This window comes from Alternaria burnsii (genome assembly GCF_013036055.1).
Source record: "Alternaria burnsii strain CBS107.38 chromosome Unknown 732, whole genome shotgun sequence".
Classification (NCBI taxonomy): domain Eukaryota; kingdom Fungi; phylum Ascomycota; class Dothideomycetes; order Pleosporales; family Pleosporaceae; genus Alternaria; species Alternaria burnsii.
In genome coordinates, this window is record NW_024066113.1 from 497,388 (window position 1) to 516,470 (window position 19,083).

The window sequence follows — 19,083 nt, forward strand, 5'->3', positions numbered from 1 at the left end:
ACTACTAGCTTTCTTTTGCGCTGGTCATTGAGGGTCGGTTTAGTTTGGTGCACAGTATGGTTGGAGCAGCTTTGGAGCATGTCACTCTCCAGAAGCTTCTCTGTAAGCGCAGCACAGCTCGAGACCCTGTCGCTTGACACCGGTGCCGTAGTTACACCGGAGCTATCATGCCACTGAACCAGGTTGGATGCAAGGAAAAGGACGATGTTGTTGGGTGTGCTTAGCATATCGTGCGGAAACTCACCGTCGTGCCAAGACGCTAGCCAACCTTAGACATCCAGTAATCCAAGTTGTCCCTTTTGCTACTTTGCGCCGTCTCCATCAAATCACAAACGCAAAAACCAATTGTGCATTAAACTGCATTGATTACAAAGCTAAGCGTGTTGCAATTTGCCCGATTACTGTGTTTATGCCTCAACAGCCTAGAATGACCGCAAAGTCGGTCTTCAGCATCTAGACTGATTCCCTCGTCGACGCCACTTGCTGAACAAAGTTCTCGCAAACATAACCGCCTATTGGGAGAACAATCAATTCATCTCATGGTAACCAGATGCGACGTAGGAATGCCTTTTCCTGGTCTAATGAAGAGGTTTGTTCAGCCTCTACGGGGAGCAATCCATCGCAAAACCTAGCAGCAGTCCAATATCGACGGGTTTCAGCTGGCTTTTTGGCCCATTTCGGCCGCCGTGGAAGAGCCCATTTAAGATTTTCTTGAGAAGATTAGTATTTGGTAGTAAGATTGGCACAGAAAAGAAAGAGAAAGTGTTTACTTACCGGGTTGTGGTTTTCGAATCTTGCGAAGCTTGAAGGTGAGAAGGACGGCGGCTACATCGACCGGCGCAAATGAGTCGAAGCATTTGCGAGCAATGTGGAGCGCTAGTTCGATATCTCTATCACTCGTTCCCTGCTTTGTTGACTAAGTTTTCCGCAGATCCAGTGCTCGCTTGGGCCATTTCGTACTGCCTTCAGGATCGTCGAATTCTGGATAAAGCTCAGAGAGCCCAGCGTCTTTCAAGCTCTTCAGGGACGTGATGCAAGATCGATTGGCGATGTTCACCGTTCCTTGGGAAAGGTACTCGCCGTTGTAGAAGTCTGGCGTTTCTTGACGGAACTCAAAGAACTTTCGCGCTGGACCTTGTGGTAAGGTTGTCGACTCGATTGCTTCAAATAACCACAGATCTTGCGCAAATTGCCCTTGTGGGAATTCCCTAGTATCCACTACGCAAATCTTGATATCACCAGGCGAGGGCCATTGGCCTCTATAGATTGCGTATTGGATCGCGAAGAGTAACGAGCTTGTCCATGACATGAGGTTGTCGTTTGTAAACACGTCAAAAAGTCCTTTATGTAGATGTGTTTCCAAACAATCCGCTGCGACGGTTCTTTCTAACTGCAATAGATCGATTCGACCGTTTCCCGGCAATTCAACACGGCTGGCCGCGGAGGTTATCACACTGTCGTCGTTCGGTCCAGGGCTAGCCTCAACAAAGGTTCGGAAAAGGTACGTAGGAGCGTCTTCAATTTTGAGGGCCTGACTGTTGGGACTCAACGGTGGGTAAAACAACGTCGGCCCGTCAGGTGATTTGCTCAACACCATGGCCCAGAAATTGACCCAACTCTGCATTTTCATGCTGTCTGCTTGGTTTCCGTGCTCTTCTCCAATATCCATAGAATGAAATTGGCCCACCGAATCGTGATCAAGCAGTGGCTTCTGACCATCCTTTTGAGGGGAGTCGAGATATCTGCTGACATAAAGAGTCCCAGAGCGACTAGTGGCTTGCATGTAGCACTCTTCAGCGACCTTCCACAGTACGTGTTTTTGGCGGATAATACTTCTAATTTCCATTTCGAAATGGGAAAACAGTTCCTCGATTCGAAGTCGCTCGCGAACGGTATTCATGGTTTGCTCGCCAAGTGATCTTAGATGTATAATAATGGAGCTTTCAGTCACTTCCCTAAGCGTGTCGACGGTGGTTCTCAGGTTTTCGGTCATACCTAAAAACTTCTTGGTGCTCTCATGGAGAGAGTAAATCTCCGTGATGGACAGGGTACCAGGCACTGCATCTTCAATCAAGGGCTTGATGCTTTGCGCTCGAATGTTGACAACCTCAGCGGTCTCAGCAAGTTTTTCAACATCATCCTGGAAAGAGACTAGGGAATCGCTTATTGGATAGCCGATTTGGTTGGCAGTGTTCTGAGGCGAGTCTCTAGCAATATTGAGGTTGCCGAAAGAGATTGCGACATCTTCAACTTCGGTCGCCATCGCAGTATTTAAACTGGAAAGTGAGATTACACGATATACTCTTTTGTGTTCGCGAGAGAGAATCAGAGCGGGATTCACGTCCTCGATTTCGATTAAGTTGTGCTATTGGCTTTGGTATATGCAGGGATCGTCTTCGGGTGTTAGCAGTGACGGGATGGATGAGTATTCTGCTCCAACATTAGACCAAAGTCGTGTATAAAGATAAGAATACTTCTTGCCCACAAAGAATGGCGATAGAAAGTATACGTCAAGTTGGCTGCACATCACGTAAGTGCCAGGTCATCAGAAAACATCATACTTTCGATAACCGACGTAGCTGGCTGTCAGTGAAGTTTGTAGATCCGGCCAAACATAGAGAGCAACCCTCTTCCCTAATTCGAGCATATATCGATGCGAACCTCTCTGCCACAATTTTCCTTCTGCAATACTCTCATCAACAAGGCTGAATGACGTAAATGGCCGAGCGCAGCCGGTGAGTACACCGCAAATGCAAGAGTCAAGGCAACAGTTCAACTGAGATATTGACTCATCTTAATTCGTCCGGAATAAAGCGCGTGACATGTATGATTTTGCTTAGTGTGGTTACACAGCATAATCTGACCAGGATATTTATCGTGCAGATCACTGAGAACGGATTAGATGCCAAGAATGAAGGACCTCAGAGGCTTGAAAACCAGCGCTAGTGCTGCAGTGGTATTCGTGCACAAGACAGGGCAACGTTATGGGTGGTTCTTTGGAAACACCTCGGCACATCAAAAGACATCTGGGCTGTCACATATATAAAGTGCCCCTTGCTCTTAGTATGACAACCTTCCCTAGTGTTGAATCTTTACGCTACTAGTAAATCTGCTGATCGTTCGTGCTTGGTTAGGAGGCGTGAACGTCGCCGTGATGGGTGTGGTGAAAGTTGTGCTTGGAGGAAGGCTGGAGATATCGGTACATATGAGATGCCATGGAGGGAAGAAAGAACTTATCGGTAATCGGAGGAAAAATCGCAGTGCGGATAGTACTCCAGGGAAGCTACCAAAAAAGTCGCCAGTGGATCTGATTGAGAGACACATTGTTGAAGCTTCAAGTAGAGAGAGCGACAAGGTTTGTGAGTGTTATGAGCTCCTACAACATTTGCAATTCATTTAGTGGGCCAAAGTCTGGTGCTAAATTACTGCATTTGGTGGTAGATACCTAGGGCTGACGGATGTGACAGTGGTTGGGGAGTCAGGTCCCGACGGCGGGATACTACTGGTAAGTACAGAATGCGGAGGTGGATAGGCGATAAAGGGAATGAATATATTGGATAGGTGGCGCACCTACAGCAGGTACAATTCTGGTTCATGGACTGTAGGTGGGAGGTGGAGGATGCTTGGTCAGTGGGACATGTTCGGTCGGTTCTTGGAATCGCAGTCAATCTGTGTATAGTTTTAGTTTGTTAGATATGCAGGTTACGAAGCATCGACAACATGTCCCTGGCAGTCAGAGTTATAGACTATAGCGTGGCTGAGTGTGTCGAATTTTATTATTTATATATTAGCGCAGGTTTACTAAGAACCCTAGAAGGGTAGTGGTGTATGAAAGAAACCTTTGGTTTCTAAATACAAATCTAAGGCGTCCATTTGCGGAGAGCTGTGATGACGAAATAATGGCAAAGGACTATAATGGAAGGACGAGGAATGTTCATACTGAGCGATTGAGTGATCCAAATGTGCCTAGTGTTGCAAATGACAAGGCCGAGAATATGGCGAAGGCTCAAGTGAAGGCGCCATCTGAATCATTAGCTGGGGACATGATAAAGAAACTCTAATGAAGGATTGTGTCGAGAACGGTAATTAGGATGCCTGAGAGTGAGATCCGTGATTATTGTGATCTAGAAATTTTTGGCGTTAGGCTGCTGCTTTGGATTGGCGGTAGTGATGGAGGCTAATTCATGGCGTAGTAACTGGAGAAGCAAGTTCAGGTATTGGGGGGCAGTCACCATGGGTCTGGGCCCTTCCCGTATACCAATCGCAGTGCTCTCGTCTTTTTACTAGACTGTGTAGGAGTGTCTGCGTGCCAGTGGCGCAACTATGCAGGTGGTTTCAAATAATCTAGTATTCATAAGGTGAAGGCACCATGCCTTTTTGTATATTGAGATGCCTTCTTTTCGATTACAATGGGAAGAATTTGATGGAATTGATAGACTATGACGATTGTTAGCGCTTGAAAACAGACACGAGTGCACCGCAGATTTCACTGTCCCGTCCACTTCCCTCTCGATTCCATTCGTTACCTGGGTATTCCCTCGCCAGACCACTACGTCACATCGAAGAGCACCTTGCAGATAGGCAGCAGGCGTTGGCACGGAACAGGTGAAGTTGCAACAAATGCCCTCGCCCTAGGTGCTGTTCACTGCCTTAAGTTTCTTTCTTCGATACTCCCTCACTTTCTCACAACGACAACAGCAACAGCAACCACAGAAACATTACCCTACTTAGGTACGCGCACTTGGATTAGTGAAGATTGGACTTCGCGTAGCGATCAACATGAAGTAAATATGCCCCGCGACTCAGGACTTTTCTCGTTATCACTAAAACGTATAGCCCGAGCGATACAATTATCCAGCTAGTAGTCGCGCGATGCGTTGGCGATACCGAGCGTCTCAACGTTCACCGTGGCGTTCTTTGCAAAAGCTCAAAATTCTTCCAAAGCGCCATGAAGCCAGAATGGACCGACATGCAAGCGGGACCGAATGTCATTGATCTTTCAGTCGATCCCGTGGACATAGTCAGCGACTACATCAAATGGTTGTACTGCGACACTATACCAAACAAGCAGTACGAAGCAGTCGCAAATACATACGAAGAGAGGGAAAAGGTCTTTGTTGCGCTTGCAAAATCATACGTCTTTGGAGAAAAGATTATCGATGTGAGGTATAAGAACGCAGTGTTGCAGGCGATCTTCACAGCGCAAAGGGCGCTTCATTGGTACATGGGACCGGAGAGCGTTAAGATCGTTTACGAAGGTACCCCTCCACAATCTCCACTTCGACGCTTGATCGCTGAGAACGTTACGTACATGGCGTATGATGACTCAAAAGAAAGTGTTGGCTGGATGCAATTCTTCGACACATGTCCTAGAGAAGCTTTGGTTGATGCACTAAAGACCACGGTGAAGGTCCGCCCCGAAGATCCTGAGTCCAGGCCTGACGTCGGATCGTATCTTGAGAAAGAATAGATTCAAGCTGTCGCTTCTAGAAAGTTGTCGAAAACTCCGGAGTGGCTCAAATAGCGAATTAAACAAGTCCCAATCGGGGAGTGATGAACCGCTGTTATTAAGAAACAAAATCAGAACCTATCGTCAAAAGCGTGCTTACCTAATCCCAGGAACCTCTTTCTAATCTTCACTAGGCAACACACCCCATCGATCGTAGAACCTCCTCTTCACCTCATTACTCAATATATCATTCGCCTGGTTGATTTCTGCCATCTTTTCAGTCGCTTCTTTCTGTTCCTGCTCAGTGCGGCGATCGGGGTGCCATCTCAGACTCAAAGCTCGATGAGCTTTCCTAATTTCAGCCGCTGTAGCGTTTCGGGTAACACCGAGTACAGTGTATAGATCTGTGGTTGGCTGGACGCCTTCTGGTCGTGGAGGGACAGGACGACAAGGTGATGAGGGTCGGGTGTAGGGATACGAGGGAGGTGTTCGGTCACGGGAGGAGTTATTGAATGATTCAAACGCCGAGTAGAACGTAAAGCGGGGTGGTGGTGATGGTGGTGGTGGTTGTCGTCGGGTGTAGAAGACAGAAGGACGAGTACCAGAGCAAAATGAGGGCCGAGAGTCGGTGGTACGCGAATCAGGAGACGCGTAGGGTTCAAAATGGTCTGGTATTGGGGGATATGAAAAGTAAGTCGAGTCCGACGCGTAAGAATCATAGGCTGATGGTGGCTGGCGGCCTTCCGTGGTGTAGTAAGACTCACGAGGTGGATGAGTACGAAGATGGTAGGAAGACTGGCAAGGTGGAGCAGGCCTATTATGGCTTTGAAGGTATTCACAAAACCTATCTTGCAATCCTGTGGCATTATATCGGTAGTCGTAGGGAGAAGGAATGTATTCTGGAGTCGAAGAGTACCGAGGTCGTGATCTACTACTTTGAAATACCTCTTCAAGATATGCTGTAGTGGTCAGAGACATTTTGGCATTGTGGATCTGTATGACGTATTGAAGGCTGCGTTCTGAGGCTTCGTTAATGGTACAGCCTTCATTGCGGCAACAGATGTAGTAGAATTCTCGGAGCTGCTCTTCTTCTGCAGGTGTGACCATGGCTGTTGAGTAAGAGATCAGTCCCTGGAAACTAAAGGTCCGCTGGGTGATTCAAGCTGTCAGACGGGAAGTTTTTGGTTAATGTGTAAAAATCTAACAGTGGACTAGTCTGGCTTCTTATGTGGTCGGCGGTGCATTGTGAGAACCAATGCTGCTTCACACGACAACACCCTCGTGAGTGCTTCGGACGATCATTGTAGTCACACTCGACTTGGCTCAATGCATGGTTCAAGTGAAGGGATCTAACACTCGATGTATCAGCTTCTGCATCATCCTTCGGTGGTAGTATCGTTGTTCTGCATGCGTTGTATACACATATCGTACATGCCTCAATCTCTCCTCACATAGGTACGGGCGTCAAATGCCCATCCTTATCGTACTTCGCCTTGAAGAATGTATAACTCAATGTGACCGTCTCGATACCCTTCATATTGATGTCCTTTGTAAACTCCGGATCGATGTAGAAGAAGACTGGCATATCCACTGTTTCTCCTGCATTCAGTCTCTGCTCCTCAAAGCAAAAACACTGAATCTTGCTAAAGTACGGGGCGACCTGTCCAGGCGTAACAGAATAGGTGGCTACGCCAATGATGTCTTCCGCTGATTTGTTGGTTGCAGTATAGAAGGCGAGGGCAGTTTCGCCTGGGAGTACACGGACTTCGCGTTGTTGGGGAACGAATTTCCAAGGCAGGACGTCAGATACGGAGCCGTTGAACGTTATTCGGATACGTGGGTGGGATTCTACAGGCTTAAGACGTTCGGAGGGATCGACGGACGTATCGCCGCCGTGGGCTGCTGACTTTATGGGCTGGCCTCCCCAGCCAGTCTCCTGGCAGATCTAAGGAGCGAATTAGATTAAGAGATGTAGGCGAGACAATGATCTAAAGCCGCACCATCTTGTAGAACGGCACTGAGCCATAGCTTAGCGCTGTAAAGCCTATTATTACACTGAAGACATAGTTCCTAGACTATCGTCAGCAATTGCGCCCCTATCGAATCAAGGTATACGCATACATGACTGTCCGATTCTTTATCTTATACTGTGCATGCATCTGGTCCATTCTTGGCACAGTGCCATGCTGCCGCGCAGGTTTTGTAGTATTCAACCATCTCTGTGCGGTAAAGGCCGGGTTGCGAGCGCGCGGTATCCTAGTGATCGAGCGAGAGCATGCTAAGCAAGTCCAGGAGCCCAGCGACCGTGAAGGCAATTGTCGGAATGGCGATGCGACAGACATATTGTGTTGTAAGAGTCAATGTTCCAATCGAGGAAACCTCGGTGGAGTGATGAGCAATGGACCCCGAAGTTCGCCGCGGGATTTAGCCCGATTGGGAACGCGTCTCGGAGCGGAAAAGTTACCATCTGAACGCGAACGTCATCTTTGATACTCTCATCGCAAACATTTCTCCTGCAAATACCTGCGTATCAGAGATTCGCGATCCTTACCTGTTAAGACACGATGGCGGAAGTCCTCTGCGGCGTCTGCAACGCAGAGCCCAAGAAGTACAAGTGCCCGACTTGCGCGCTCCCATAGTACGACACCGTCCGCAGCGTCTCAATCATGGACAATTCTAACTACGAACAGCTGCTCACTATCATGTTTCAAGACACATAAAACAACGCATTCTGACACTACCGAGGTCGCCCCGAAACCAGCAGAACCAGTTCTTCCACAACCACCACCACCCGCCCCGATACCACGATATCTAAAGCAGCGCACCGATTTCTCCGTCCTAGCAACAAATCCGAAATTCCAAGCACTACTCAAGACTCACCCGATGTTACTGGCCTCCCTCCAACGCGTCTACGCCAAGACTATACAACCAGATCCTGAGGATGAGAAACGGCGGCGCATGCTGGAACGAAACGCTTTCCGAGGTCGGGGTACACGAGGGAGAGGCCGAGGGGGAAGAGGTGGTTGGAATAGATCGGAAGATAAGCAAGAAAAATGGACTCAGAAGAAGGGCGATAAGGACGCGATGGCCGAATTGAAAGGAATAAGAGACGGGCAGGGGAAAGAGGGAGAACAAGATGCCATAGCTGAGTTTGTTGGTTTAGTTGAAGAGATGTTTGGGAAGCATGAGAAGGATCCGATGGAAGAGGTCTGATGAAGGAGCTGCGGTACCAGGATCTCGCGACACCACACGGACAAAGCAGGCTATACCAACCGCCAGGATACACAATGGATCCCGCTAGCGAAGTGTGGCTTCGATGACAAACTGAATACCGGAAACATTCTTCCTAAAGCTCACGATTCGAACATAACCTGGTATCGATACGTTGGATTTTAGAACCAAAAATTTCCTCGACAGAGGAGCCCTTCTACATGTCCACGAGCTAGCAGGTATACTTGATATCTAATTCCACCTTCGGCACACCCTGGAACTCCTCAGGAACCACATACGAAATGTTGTAAAACAAGTGGTTTCTCAGTGCAGTACCATACGTCACGTTTTGCTTCACCAATCCCTCAGCCTCAACCTCAATCTCTACACACGGCAAATTCTCGAAGCCCATTACCTGTCTTCCAGTACCCAGCGTCCAACTGGGCGGCACGTTTGACAGTGCAAACGTGAAGATATCGCTTCCCTCTTGCGTGCGATTGGGGTAGCTGACGGAAAGGTGGTTCGGTGAGGCGACGGCATGGATCGACGATGCGGATGGATAGAGGGAGAAGAAGGTGTTGAGCGGATAAGGCTTATGCTCCTTATCTCCCGCCCAGTGAACGATAGCAGGAACGAATTGATCCCCTCTGTTTTCCTCCTCATCAAGCTGCTGTCCACCAATCATGAGCTCTTTGCTAATCCAACTCGTCACAACCCTCGCTTCTCCTCCGTCAAGGTCGTCATAAACCGTTCGATTCAGCCATCTTGCTTCCCCCACGAGGTCCCTTGCCGTAAATGCCTCTTCCACACCCGCAGGCAGTAGCGGCTTAACACCGTCGAGAACAAGGGCAATAGCCGCCCCCTGCGCAACATCGAATAACAAATCACTCTCCATCTTCTTCGGTTGCGTAGTCTTCTCCCTCCCCCAAAGTCCCCACAGAACCAACGACAAGACCGCAGAATGTTGCGTGATATCCCTCGTATAAGCCCTATCGTACGGCCCTACGACATTGCCCAAATATCCATTGTAATGCTCCGCCAAATCACCCATCATCCTAGGCAGAATGTAGTGAGCAGCCGTCGTCATACTAGAGTTGCTACCCCCGTATTTTATTTGCGCTCCCAAAGCCCATACATCGATACCATAATACGTTGGCGCATTGTATTCGCTCAACGTTTCTGCTCCTTCTCTCTGAAACAACTCTAATATCTGCCTTCCCTGGTCTTCGGCGAAGGAAGTAAATGTGCTATTCTGCCTCCTCATACCAATGTACTCGCATAGTAGAGCGCGCATCATAGCCGGATTCGTATACCCAATCGTCAGGTTATCGTCTTCAGTGGGATAAGACCCGTTTCTCCGCATGCTACCCACAGCCGCGATTTCGAGGCTATCCTCGATCGAAGTCACCAGTGGAGCGGATAGCAAGTGTGGGAATTCAGAGAGGATTTGGACGAGCTGGGTGCCGATGAAGTCGCGCCAGTTAGGATCGTAGGTCGTGTATATCTTTGGCGGATATAAACCAGAATTGGGTGTTGGATCGGGTTGGTCAGGAGATAGTTTGTATGTTCCGTACCATGGAGCATCGAAGTCGTCTATCATTTGACAAGCCAGTCTGTTGTTGCATTATTAGCCTCCGTTTTTGCTCTCCTTCTCTCTGCACACATATGCAATTTACATACATGTTCCTGATGGAGGCTTCTGCATGCTTTACGTCGTCTCCTTGGTTTCTGTGAAGCAGTCCAGCTACATACCAAGCTGTGAAGCGAACAGACCATGGTCCTTTATCGGAGTATTGGATGAAGTTGTAGGATGCGTCGTAACGATTGTCTTGAATATGCATGGACCAGTCGAAGAGATCTTGAGCATCTGAACAGCAGTTGTTAGTAAAAAGCGTCGAATTGCCGAGCCTGATGGCTTAGTCGAACGCACTTGAAGATAGTGCAGTATTGACGTGCTTTGTTGCTGCAGCACTTGCCTGCGCGGCGAAACATGCCGCTATGAAGCTGACTACCTTCATCTTGGTTTCTATATGATGTAGACACATGCACAAGATTCATAATAACATCTGTTTAAATACTCCCTTGGCTAAATGCACGACCAGACGGATAATTGTACCCGCAAACAAGTACCTCCGCATCGTGAGCGACGATCTACCCCAGACTTCAAGTTTTCGGCGCAGTGCCCGCCGAAGTGTAACTTTGTGTGTTCTAGTGAAGCTTGGAAGGATCGAGTAGTTGCATGTATAGTGTGAGTTCAGGTTGCCGCTAACGACGCAACCGGGAATATCTACCGGTTATATTCCCTTGTGTGTCTAGACTTCCGGGACTAGTATTGAATGCAACTCTTGGAAACGGCATTGATTGATGAGGGAAAATGCGTATCGCGGATAGGATTCTGGTATCTTCATGCTAAGAGTAGGTCACCTTGTCATGGGTCCCATCTCTTCTATCTCTCTTCGATTGTAATCGTGTAGGAAGATTATACCGTCTCGATATATCTTCTGACTTCCCAGTCTGTCACAGCCTCATCCCAGAGCCTAATCTCATGTTGCCTAGTTCCACCAAAGTGGTCCACGAATTGGTCGCCGAAAACCTCTCTTGCAACGCTCTCTTTTCTCATAAATCGTTCAGTCGCTTCTTTCAAGCTCTTCGCCAGTCGTTCACCCTTGTCCGCTTCTCCACCAACGTCTTCGCCCTTGCCCAGAGGCGGTATGCTAATCTCCATCTTCTTCTCAATACCCCGCCAGCCGAGGGCTAGAATTGCAGCAAGAACGAAGTGCGGGTTTGTGTCTGCGCCTGGTACACGGACTTCGAAGCGCGTGGCCTTACCGGATGAGGTAGGGGGAGAGATGAGGCGGATGGAAGCAGCGCGGTGCTCGAGACCCCAGGATACAGTGACGGGTGCCCAGAAGTTTTCTACCAACCGTTTGTAGCTGTTGACATTCGGTGCTAGGATAGGCATGATATCAGGAAGACCGTCGATCAATCCTGCTAGGAAATGTCGGCCAAGGTCTGAAAGATACCGGATGTCTGAGTATGGCGCGTTCTTGTCCTCTTCGCCTCGGTAGAACAGATTCTTGCCCTCTTTATCTACGATGGAGACATGCATATGTCCACTGTTTCCAGGGAGACCCTCGCGCGGTTTAGCCATGAAGCATGGTGTTATGCCGAATTTGGATCCGAGAGACTTGACGACAAGCTTGAACAGCGAGGCTTTGTCTGCCATTGCTTGAATTTCGCCAAATTCGAGAGCCTGTGTCATGTCAGTCGACTTCAGCCGTACCAACTAGTCTGTTATGCCTACCGCTTCGAAGACGCCTGGCCCGGACTCTGTATGCCACCCTTCAATTCCACAGCCGAACTGGGCGCATGTGTTGAAGATGCCGTAGTAGTATTCTTGGTTGTGGACGGGTCGCGTGATGCTATATCCAAACATGCCTTCAGTAAGACTTGGAAGCGAGTTTACAGGGTTCTCGCGCAGGAAGACGGCGGTGCTCGACGTGTTTTTCTCTGAGCCATCGTGGCTCTGAGGTGCGCGGAATTGGTAGAACTCGTACTCAGCTACCCCATGACACATCAGCTTCATTGACGACGCGCAGCACCCGCTCTTGTATTGGCAACAGACTCACCTCCAGCCATGGCACCGTATCCATTCTCCTTCAGCTTATCAACAGCGCGTTTCAACAGGCTTCTTGGGCATGCGCTAAGGGTCCCTTTGGTGTCTGGGTCGTGGAAACTGATGAGGAAGAAGGGTATGTTGTCCTCCCAAGGTATCCTCCGGAACGAGGTCAGGTCTGGTATAGCGAGCAAGTCGCGGTACCCGTTCTCCTTGTTCGAGATGGCCAGTTCCTTGAAGTAGGTCTGGTCATGCATGTCCCATCCGAAGATGACACTGCAGAAGCCGAAGCCGTCGTTGGCTATGCTGAGGAACTTCTTCTTGGCCATGAGCTTTCCACGCAACACGCCGTCGACATCGATACCCGCGACTTTGACCGCGATGTCATTTTTAAGCAGCTCGGGCAGTTGTTCGGCCGTCAGCGTCGAGGCATCGAATTCGGCGGCCATGGTGGTGAGTGCGGGATGTGCAAGGAAAGTATGCTGTTGAAGCTTACGACTGCAGACAAACGAGTGTCTTACAGAGGAACAAGTATGGCCGCGCAATCAGGTTTGGGGCAGATATCGAGCTTAACGGCTCGTGACGGTTCGAGTGCGATAGAGCTTAGGTGGGCCAATGAGGGGCGATCGGAATGCGGGCTGCGACAGATGCATCCAACGACATCATAGCCCTGCTTCCTGCATGCGCTCACAGGCTATATATTGCATAGTCACACGTGGGTTATCTCCCTTACGCTACATCCTCTGTATCTCCCAATGCGACCAAAATATACCCCTATGCGACAACCGTGATGATGCGCCGATATCGAAAAGCAAGGACGCACACACGTCATCCATCATGGCGGGGTAGTCTGCCCTACACTGTCTTTCCGCATGACGGCCGTTTGGGGCATGTATCGTGCACCATGGCTGTTCAAGCGAGGCTGCTATCGTGCACCTGCCCACCGCCCCTTTGCAAATTGCCCGAAGATGACAGCTGCCAACCCGATAGCCCTTATCATGGTCCATCCTATCAATGCAATGGGCCGATTTCGGGACCCTGGATTGTCTGGATGACTACCTTAGCTGTCCGAGACTACCCGTTCATCATCTTCCTCTCTTCGCACTCTGGATCCCGACACGCGCCTCATACGCCCACTCGCACTGAAAAGTCCGATTCATAGGTAAGTGTGGAGACCGATCAGACTGTTTGCGCATTTGGCAAACCTTCCCCATTCACGGACGGAGCGGAGTGCTGTCCTCATGACGCTTTCTCTAGTAAATATTAGTCATATTTCTACAGCTTCCACAAAACTTTGTCTTGCGCTCGATATCCATTGACCCCATCACAGCACCTTTACTACACCTGTACCAGCACAATAACCAGACCAAACATTCAACATGGGTCGTCTTGAAAGCAAGAACTGCATCATCACTGGAGGCGCTGGGTAAGCACCGATCCCGCACGTACCACAGCACATTTTCTATTGGTATTCCATACAACAATCTGTCATGTACCCATGTTCCTTTGAGGGCTTCAACGCCATCTTTCATATTCATTGATCTGGGAGCCAAGAGCATCCACAAAATCATGCTGCGACGGCCAACTGCCAACTAACGACACTTAGCGGCATCGGTCTCGAGACCGCCATCCTCTTTGCTCGGGAGGGCGCCAATGTTCTCCTCTGCGATATCTCCGGCCCGGCGCTGGAGAAGGCTTCGGCCAAGCTGAAAGAGATAGTCCCAGAGGCCAAGAAGGTCGAGACCAAGATTACCGATGTTTCCAAGGAGGCCGATGTAAAGGCCATGGTCGAGCACGTGGACTCATGGGGTGGTCTGGATGTCCTGTTCAACAACGCAGGTATAATGCACGCCGATGATGACGATGCTGTCAACACACCCGAGAAGATCTGGGATCTGACACAAGCTATCAACGTCAAGGGTGTATGGTTCGGCTGCAAGCACGCAGTCAACAGCTTCAGGAAGAACGGCAAGAAGAAGACGAGTGTTATCAACACCGCAAGTGTCGTCGCCTTGGTGGGTAGCGCAACACCGCAGCTTGCATACACAGCCAGCAAGGGTGCCGTATTAGCCATGACACGGGAGTTGGCAATGGTTCACGCACGTGAGGGTTTCAGATTCAATGCGCTGTGCCCGGCACCATTGAAGTACGTTCTTTCCGGAACGACATGGTATCGCAGACCACTAACAGCAATAGCACACCACTCTTGCAGGACTGGCTTGGTGACGACCAAGCTAAGCGTCACCGTCGCGAAGTCCACTTCCCTACTGGCCGCTTTGGTGAGGCCGTCGAGCAGGCCCAGGGTGTTCTCTTCCTCGCCAGCGACGAGAGCAGCTTCGTCAATGGTACCGACTTTGTCATTGACGGTGGTATGACCAGATGCTACACCACACCTGAGGGCGCGCCACTTGAGGCGCCCAAGAACAACGCACGATGAGCGCGTTCAGGGGTTTGGTTTACCGAGGGCAGCGGGAGAGAGACGACTTGTACGGATAGCAAACGGTACTCATGAGGGATGAATGATATATTACATCAGATATGTACGGGGCAAAAAGCGATAGACAATCTTGTGGCTCTTGTCTATCGCTTTTTGCACCGCCCCATTGGCAGCTTGCTCGTGTGGTATATGTGGCTCATTCGCCCGTTCTATGGGCTTTGCCAGTTCAAGGCCACAGAGAGAATCCGAGACACCCATTTTGAGCCTGCCATCAGCAGCCTTCTGGCACTTGCGATACATTTACCCTTGCTGCTAAACATATCGTGATCCACGACAGAACATGCGGTTGATAAGGGGAACAACGATAACACAGCAGCTCTCAGCATCCGATGAAGGCGAAGACTCGGCTCATGCATTTTATCATAGAAGCGTATATGGACGACTACTCAGCGCGCAAGAATGCGCTGAGTGGCTACGGGACTCTTTCCACTATAATCAACGCTTCTTCCAAGTTGCCTAAGAGCGTAAGGAGGAAGAGATATCCAATTCGCTCGGGCATGTCTGACCGGGTCTAGTTGAGGAGAGATGGCTGATTGCATTTATACGGAAAAGTGATTCGTTCGGTGAAGTTTGCCATGGTCGTTTGAAGTAGGAAACCAGGTTTCAGATGACCACGCGCCTTAGCGTTGGATCGCCATTCAGGGTCCAGAGCCAGGATGCGACTTTCTCGGACACGTGAGATCTGGCCGTCAGCCCGTCGTCAGCCAACATGGACCGCATCACAGCACGCGCTGACAACGACTTTGCTGTCGTCTTCTACGGCACGCTCTGGGTAGCTGCGCTCTCTCTCATTTGGTTCACTTGTCGCGCAGATCCCGAGGAGCCTGTCAAGTATGTTATTGACACGCCTGAGCAAACCAAGAAAGGATGGAAGGGCCAGGTGCTCGAGAAGCCTCAATTGAAGGTTTTTATACACCACATCCATTCCAGAGGCGGCAACTGACTTGTAGTAGGTATCAGGCTCATCCTTGATCCAATGCTACGCTCCTGCAACCGGTGAAGCTCTTGGGCGCATCAACCCCTCTACGGCCGACGGTATCGACCGCGCAATCGCCAAAGCCAAAGCTGCGCAGGTACAATGGGCTCAGACAAGCTTCCTCAGACGCCGCAAGGTGCTGCGCACTATGCTCAAGTTTATCCTCGAAAACCAAGAGGAAATTGCGAGAGTGGCATGTCTGGACTCGGGCAAGACTATGGTGGACGCGGCTCTGGGCGAGATACTGGTGACGGTAGAGAAGCTGAGGTGGACAATCAAGCATGGAGAGAAGAGCTTGAAGTCTGAGAGGAGAGATACCAACTTCCTCATGATGTACAAGTGGAACGAGGTCGTATACGAGCCGCTGGGTGTTGTCGCTGCTTGCGTGAGTTGGAAGTGAGTATCAAGCGCTACTGGAATTGATTGGCACGTCTAACATCCTAACAGCTACCCCTTTCACAACCTCATAAGTCCCGTAATCGCCTCTATCTTCGCCGGTAATGCCATTATCGTCAAAGGCTCTGAGGCGACTGCCTGGTCCTCAGCGTACTTCGCCTCGATTGCTACTCGCGCCCTTGAAGCATGCGGCCACTCGCCCGACATTGTCCAATCTGTCGTCTGTTGGCCTGACGTTGCCGACCATCTCACATCACACCCGTCAATATCACACATAACCTTCATCGGATCGCGACCAGTAGCGCACCATGTCTGCGCTTCAGCGGCAAAGGCATTGACACCAGTTTGCGTGGAGCTAGGCGGCAAAGACCCAGCCATAGTCTTGGATGACATCTCCAACAGCGACTTTAGGCGCATAGCCAGCATCCTCATGCGTGGTACCTTCCAGTCTGCAGGTCAGAACTGCATTGGCATTGAGCGCGTCATCGCCCTACCCAAAGTCTACGACCGCTTCATCGAGTATCTCACACCTAAGATCCGCGCGCTCCGCCCAGGATCCATACTCAACGGCTCTCCAGACACACCCATCGATATCGGCGCATCCATATCCGATGCAAGTTACTCCAAGCTCGAAAACCTTATCCAAGACGCCGTCAGCAACGGCGCCCGCCTCCTCGCAGGTGGAAAACGCTACTGCCACCCCGACTATCCCCAAGGCCACTACTTCACCCCTACCTTCATCGCCGACGTCACGCCCTCCATGGCGATTGCCCAAACCGAACTCTTCGCCCCCGTCTTCCTCCTCATGCGCGCCGAATCTGTCGCAGATGCCATCTCCATTGCCAATAGCACCACATATGCTCTCGGCTCCTCGGTTTTCGGCTCTTCGACTCGCGACCTCGAACTCGTTGTTCAATCTCTACAAGCCGGCATGGTTGCTGTAAACGACTTTGCTGTGTACTACATGGTTCAGATGCCGTTTGGGGGTACAAAGGGGAGTGGATACGGGAGGTTTGCCGGCAAGGAAGGACTGAGAAGTCTTTGTAATATGAAGAGTATTACGAGGGACCGGTGGGCTTGGGTAGGGATCAAGACAGGAATCCCACCGCCAATGGATATCCCGTTGCGGGGAGAGGGTGCTGGGGAGAAGGCGTGGAAGATGGCTGAGGGTATTGTTTGGTTGGGTTATGGAAATTTGAGTGGCAAGGTTAGGGGGTTGAGGGGTGTGATAGGTTTGTAGATAGTGACAGTGTAAGATGTGCTTGGACGAAGAGAGTATATAGATAATAGTATGACACCGTCGTTCGACATGAACAGTAAATCATATACATTGAAGTGCAGGGACTGTGTAGTATCGGCTTTAGTCTATAGTTTGATCTTGGAGAAGCTATTCATCAGAAACTAACATAGGGGTATCTAATCTCCTTCTAGGAAGTATTGACTTAGATTATCCAGCAAACACTATCGACATTACAGGCGGACACTACGGTTTTCCCATCGTCTCACCCAAGCCACCTGCTCTTTGAACTGCTGACACAACACCAGCATGCACTGGGCACATTACTTGCAATTACCCCAACGCCTGACCACTTACGGATGTCGTCAGTCACAAGGTCGACGTAGAGCAACAGATTCAGACCAAAGTTGGCGGAAATAGCTGGCAGCCTACGTGACCTTGAACATCTTGAGACTCTTTCCCTCGACGTGCAAATAGTACAGTTCGATATCGATTTCTGGTCGCTTGCTGAGCTTCGTTGCTAGCATCCTTATGCCTCCTATGAGATCTGCCGCCTCATTGTCGTTAGCGTACATAACACGCTTGCTCAGATCAGGTGGCAATATGCCAGCTACGGGATCCAAATAGTGCACTTCAAGTTGCGCCAGAATTGATCGTGCGTGGCGCAACTACGCTTGTAAAAGCAGCAAGAGCAGTTCGGTGTCGTTTACAGCATTATCCACGGTTTGCCGCAATATAGTTCGTGACTTCTCTTGCGGTGAATGAAGCGTGGGAAAGAGCTAAAGGCCGTTTGAAAGATGCTCCGAACCCATAGTTTAGTCGTTCATGTAGCGAATGAGGGATGTGAACCACAACGTGGAGTTGATTCAATCAGTACCCGTGATCAGGGTAGTGTCTGATTGTCGACCATCTTCTGAAGCAGATTTTGACAACGGAATTGCAGAAGTGGTCATCCTTTTAGGCTTCTTGAGTTGTTTTGTTGCGCCTACTGGAAACCGCTTCTTGCCACCGCAAATGAGGCAAGTAACAACAAGAACATCTGCCCAGGGCTTCCTACCACCCTTGCTCGGGTTTTCGAGTGTCTGACTAACAGTACGTCCAGGAATCAGAACGGTGTTACAGGTCTTGCACATGGAGCGCTTCAAGTCGACAGCGAGCCGTAGCTGACCTTTTCGCGATACTTGCTGAAGGTCGGATCCAAGCTCGAGTGCGAGCGGTAAATGTCTTTGGGTCGCGGGCGCATCGTGGGGCGGACTTTCTTTGTCTTGTGCAACATCAATGGCAAACTCGTCTTGGGTGGCCGTTTGCAGAGTCAGGTATGTGGCTGCTTGGTAGAGAAAAGTAGAGCGAGCATGCAGGTGTTTGTTAGGCATGCCCTTTGACTTTGGCGCCTTGACTTTGCTCATGATGATACCCGTGCTACCGTTGGATTCTTGTGCGTGAACTTGTTGTTTCACTGGTGAACAACGAGAGGTACAAGGATATGTAGGTGCTGCTCGCAAACATGGTTCGTGATTCAGCGCGGTCCGTTTGCGGCCTAGTCTAGCGCCCAGCAAGGCACCCCGAGCTTTTTACCTCGACATCAGCGACCAGCGACCGCTCTTGTCCACCGCCCACCACGAACCTCCACCGCCTCAGCAACCTCGTCGAATTCGCGTAACTGTGAACTCGCGAAACACTTGCTGATCTCTTCTTCTCGTAG

At 50.0% G+C, this 19,083-nt stretch overlaps 8 protein-coding genes across 8 annotated transcripts; 4 read left to right on the forward strand and 4 right to left on the reverse strand.

Moving 5' to 3' along the window:
* Positions 1-537: 537 nt before the first annotated feature.
* GT037_005631 (uncharacterized protein) lies at positions 538-2,263 on the reverse strand (the record flags this gene model as incomplete). Its single annotated transcript, XM_038930678.1, has 3 exons — positions 538-710; positions 775-876; positions 961-2,263. 3 exons carry the CDS (start codon positions 2,261-2,263, stop codon positions 538-540), a joined length of 1,578 nt encoding a protein of 525 aa, XP_038786367.1.
* A 2,685-nt stretch (positions 2,264-4,948) lies between these two features.
* Positions 4,949-5,470, forward strand: GT037_005632 (uncharacterized protein; the record flags this gene model as incomplete). Its single annotated transcript, XM_038930679.1, has 1 exon — positions 4,949-5,470. The coding sequence occupies one exon, from the start codon at positions 4,949-4,951 to the stop codon at positions 5,468-5,470; it is 522 nt and encodes a 173-aa protein (XP_038786368.1).
* Positions 5,471-5,629: 159 nt separating this feature from the next.
* GT037_005633 (uncharacterized protein) lies at positions 5,630-7,617 on the reverse strand (the record flags this gene model as incomplete). The annotated part of the gene is made up of 4 exons (XM_038930680.1): positions 5,630-6,598; positions 6,909-7,394; positions 7,450-7,519; positions 7,571-7,617. The coding sequence occupies 4 exons, from the start codon at positions 7,615-7,617 to the stop codon at positions 5,630-5,632; spliced, it is 1,572 nt and encodes a 523-aa protein (XP_038786369.1).
* Positions 7,618-8,013: 396 nt separating this feature from the next.
* GT037_005634 (hit finger domain-containing protein) lies at positions 8,014-8,662 on the forward strand (the record flags this gene model as incomplete). Its single annotated transcript, XM_038930681.1, has 2 exons — positions 8,014-8,087; positions 8,140-8,662. 2 exons carry the CDS (start codon positions 8,014-8,016, stop codon positions 8,660-8,662), a joined length of 597 nt encoding a protein of 198 aa, XP_038786370.1.
* A 229-nt stretch (positions 8,663-8,891) lies between these two features.
* GT037_005635 (glutamine synthetase guanido kinase) lies at positions 8,892-12,724 on the reverse strand (the record flags this gene model as incomplete). The annotated part of the gene is made up of 6 exons (XM_038930682.1): positions 8,892-10,272; positions 10,340-10,526; positions 10,590-10,677; positions 11,145-11,912; positions 11,964-12,220; positions 12,289-12,724. The coding sequence occupies 6 exons, from the start codon at positions 12,722-12,724 to the stop codon at positions 8,892-8,894; spliced, it is 3,117 nt and encodes a 1,038-aa protein (XP_038786371.1).
* A 930-nt stretch (positions 12,725-13,654) lies between these two features.
* GT037_005636 (bacilysin biosynthesis oxidoreductase bacc) lies at positions 13,655-14,712 on the forward strand (the record flags this gene model as incomplete). The annotated part of the gene is made up of 3 exons (XM_038930683.1): positions 13,655-13,701; positions 13,882-14,421; positions 14,472-14,712. The coding sequence occupies 3 exons, from the start codon at positions 13,655-13,657 to the stop codon at positions 14,710-14,712; spliced, it is 828 nt and encodes a 275-aa protein (XP_038786372.1).
* A 769-nt stretch (positions 14,713-15,481) lies between these two features.
* Positions 15,482-17,384, forward strand: GT037_005637 (aldedh-domain-containing protein; the record flags this gene model as incomplete). Its single annotated transcript, XM_038930684.1, has 3 exons — positions 15,482-15,676; positions 15,726-16,144; positions 16,196-17,384. 3 exons carry the CDS (start codon positions 15,482-15,484, stop codon positions 17,382-17,384), a joined length of 1,803 nt encoding a protein of 600 aa, XP_038786373.1.
* Positions 17,385-18,247: 863 nt separating this feature from the next.
* On the reverse strand, positions 18,248-18,787 carry GT037_005638 (uncharacterized protein; the record flags this gene model as incomplete). Its single annotated transcript, XM_038930685.1, has 1 exon — positions 18,248-18,787. One exon carries the CDS (start codon positions 18,785-18,787, stop codon positions 18,248-18,250), a length of 540 nt encoding a protein of 179 aa, XP_038786374.1.
* Positions 18,788-19,083: the final 296 nt, after the last annotated feature.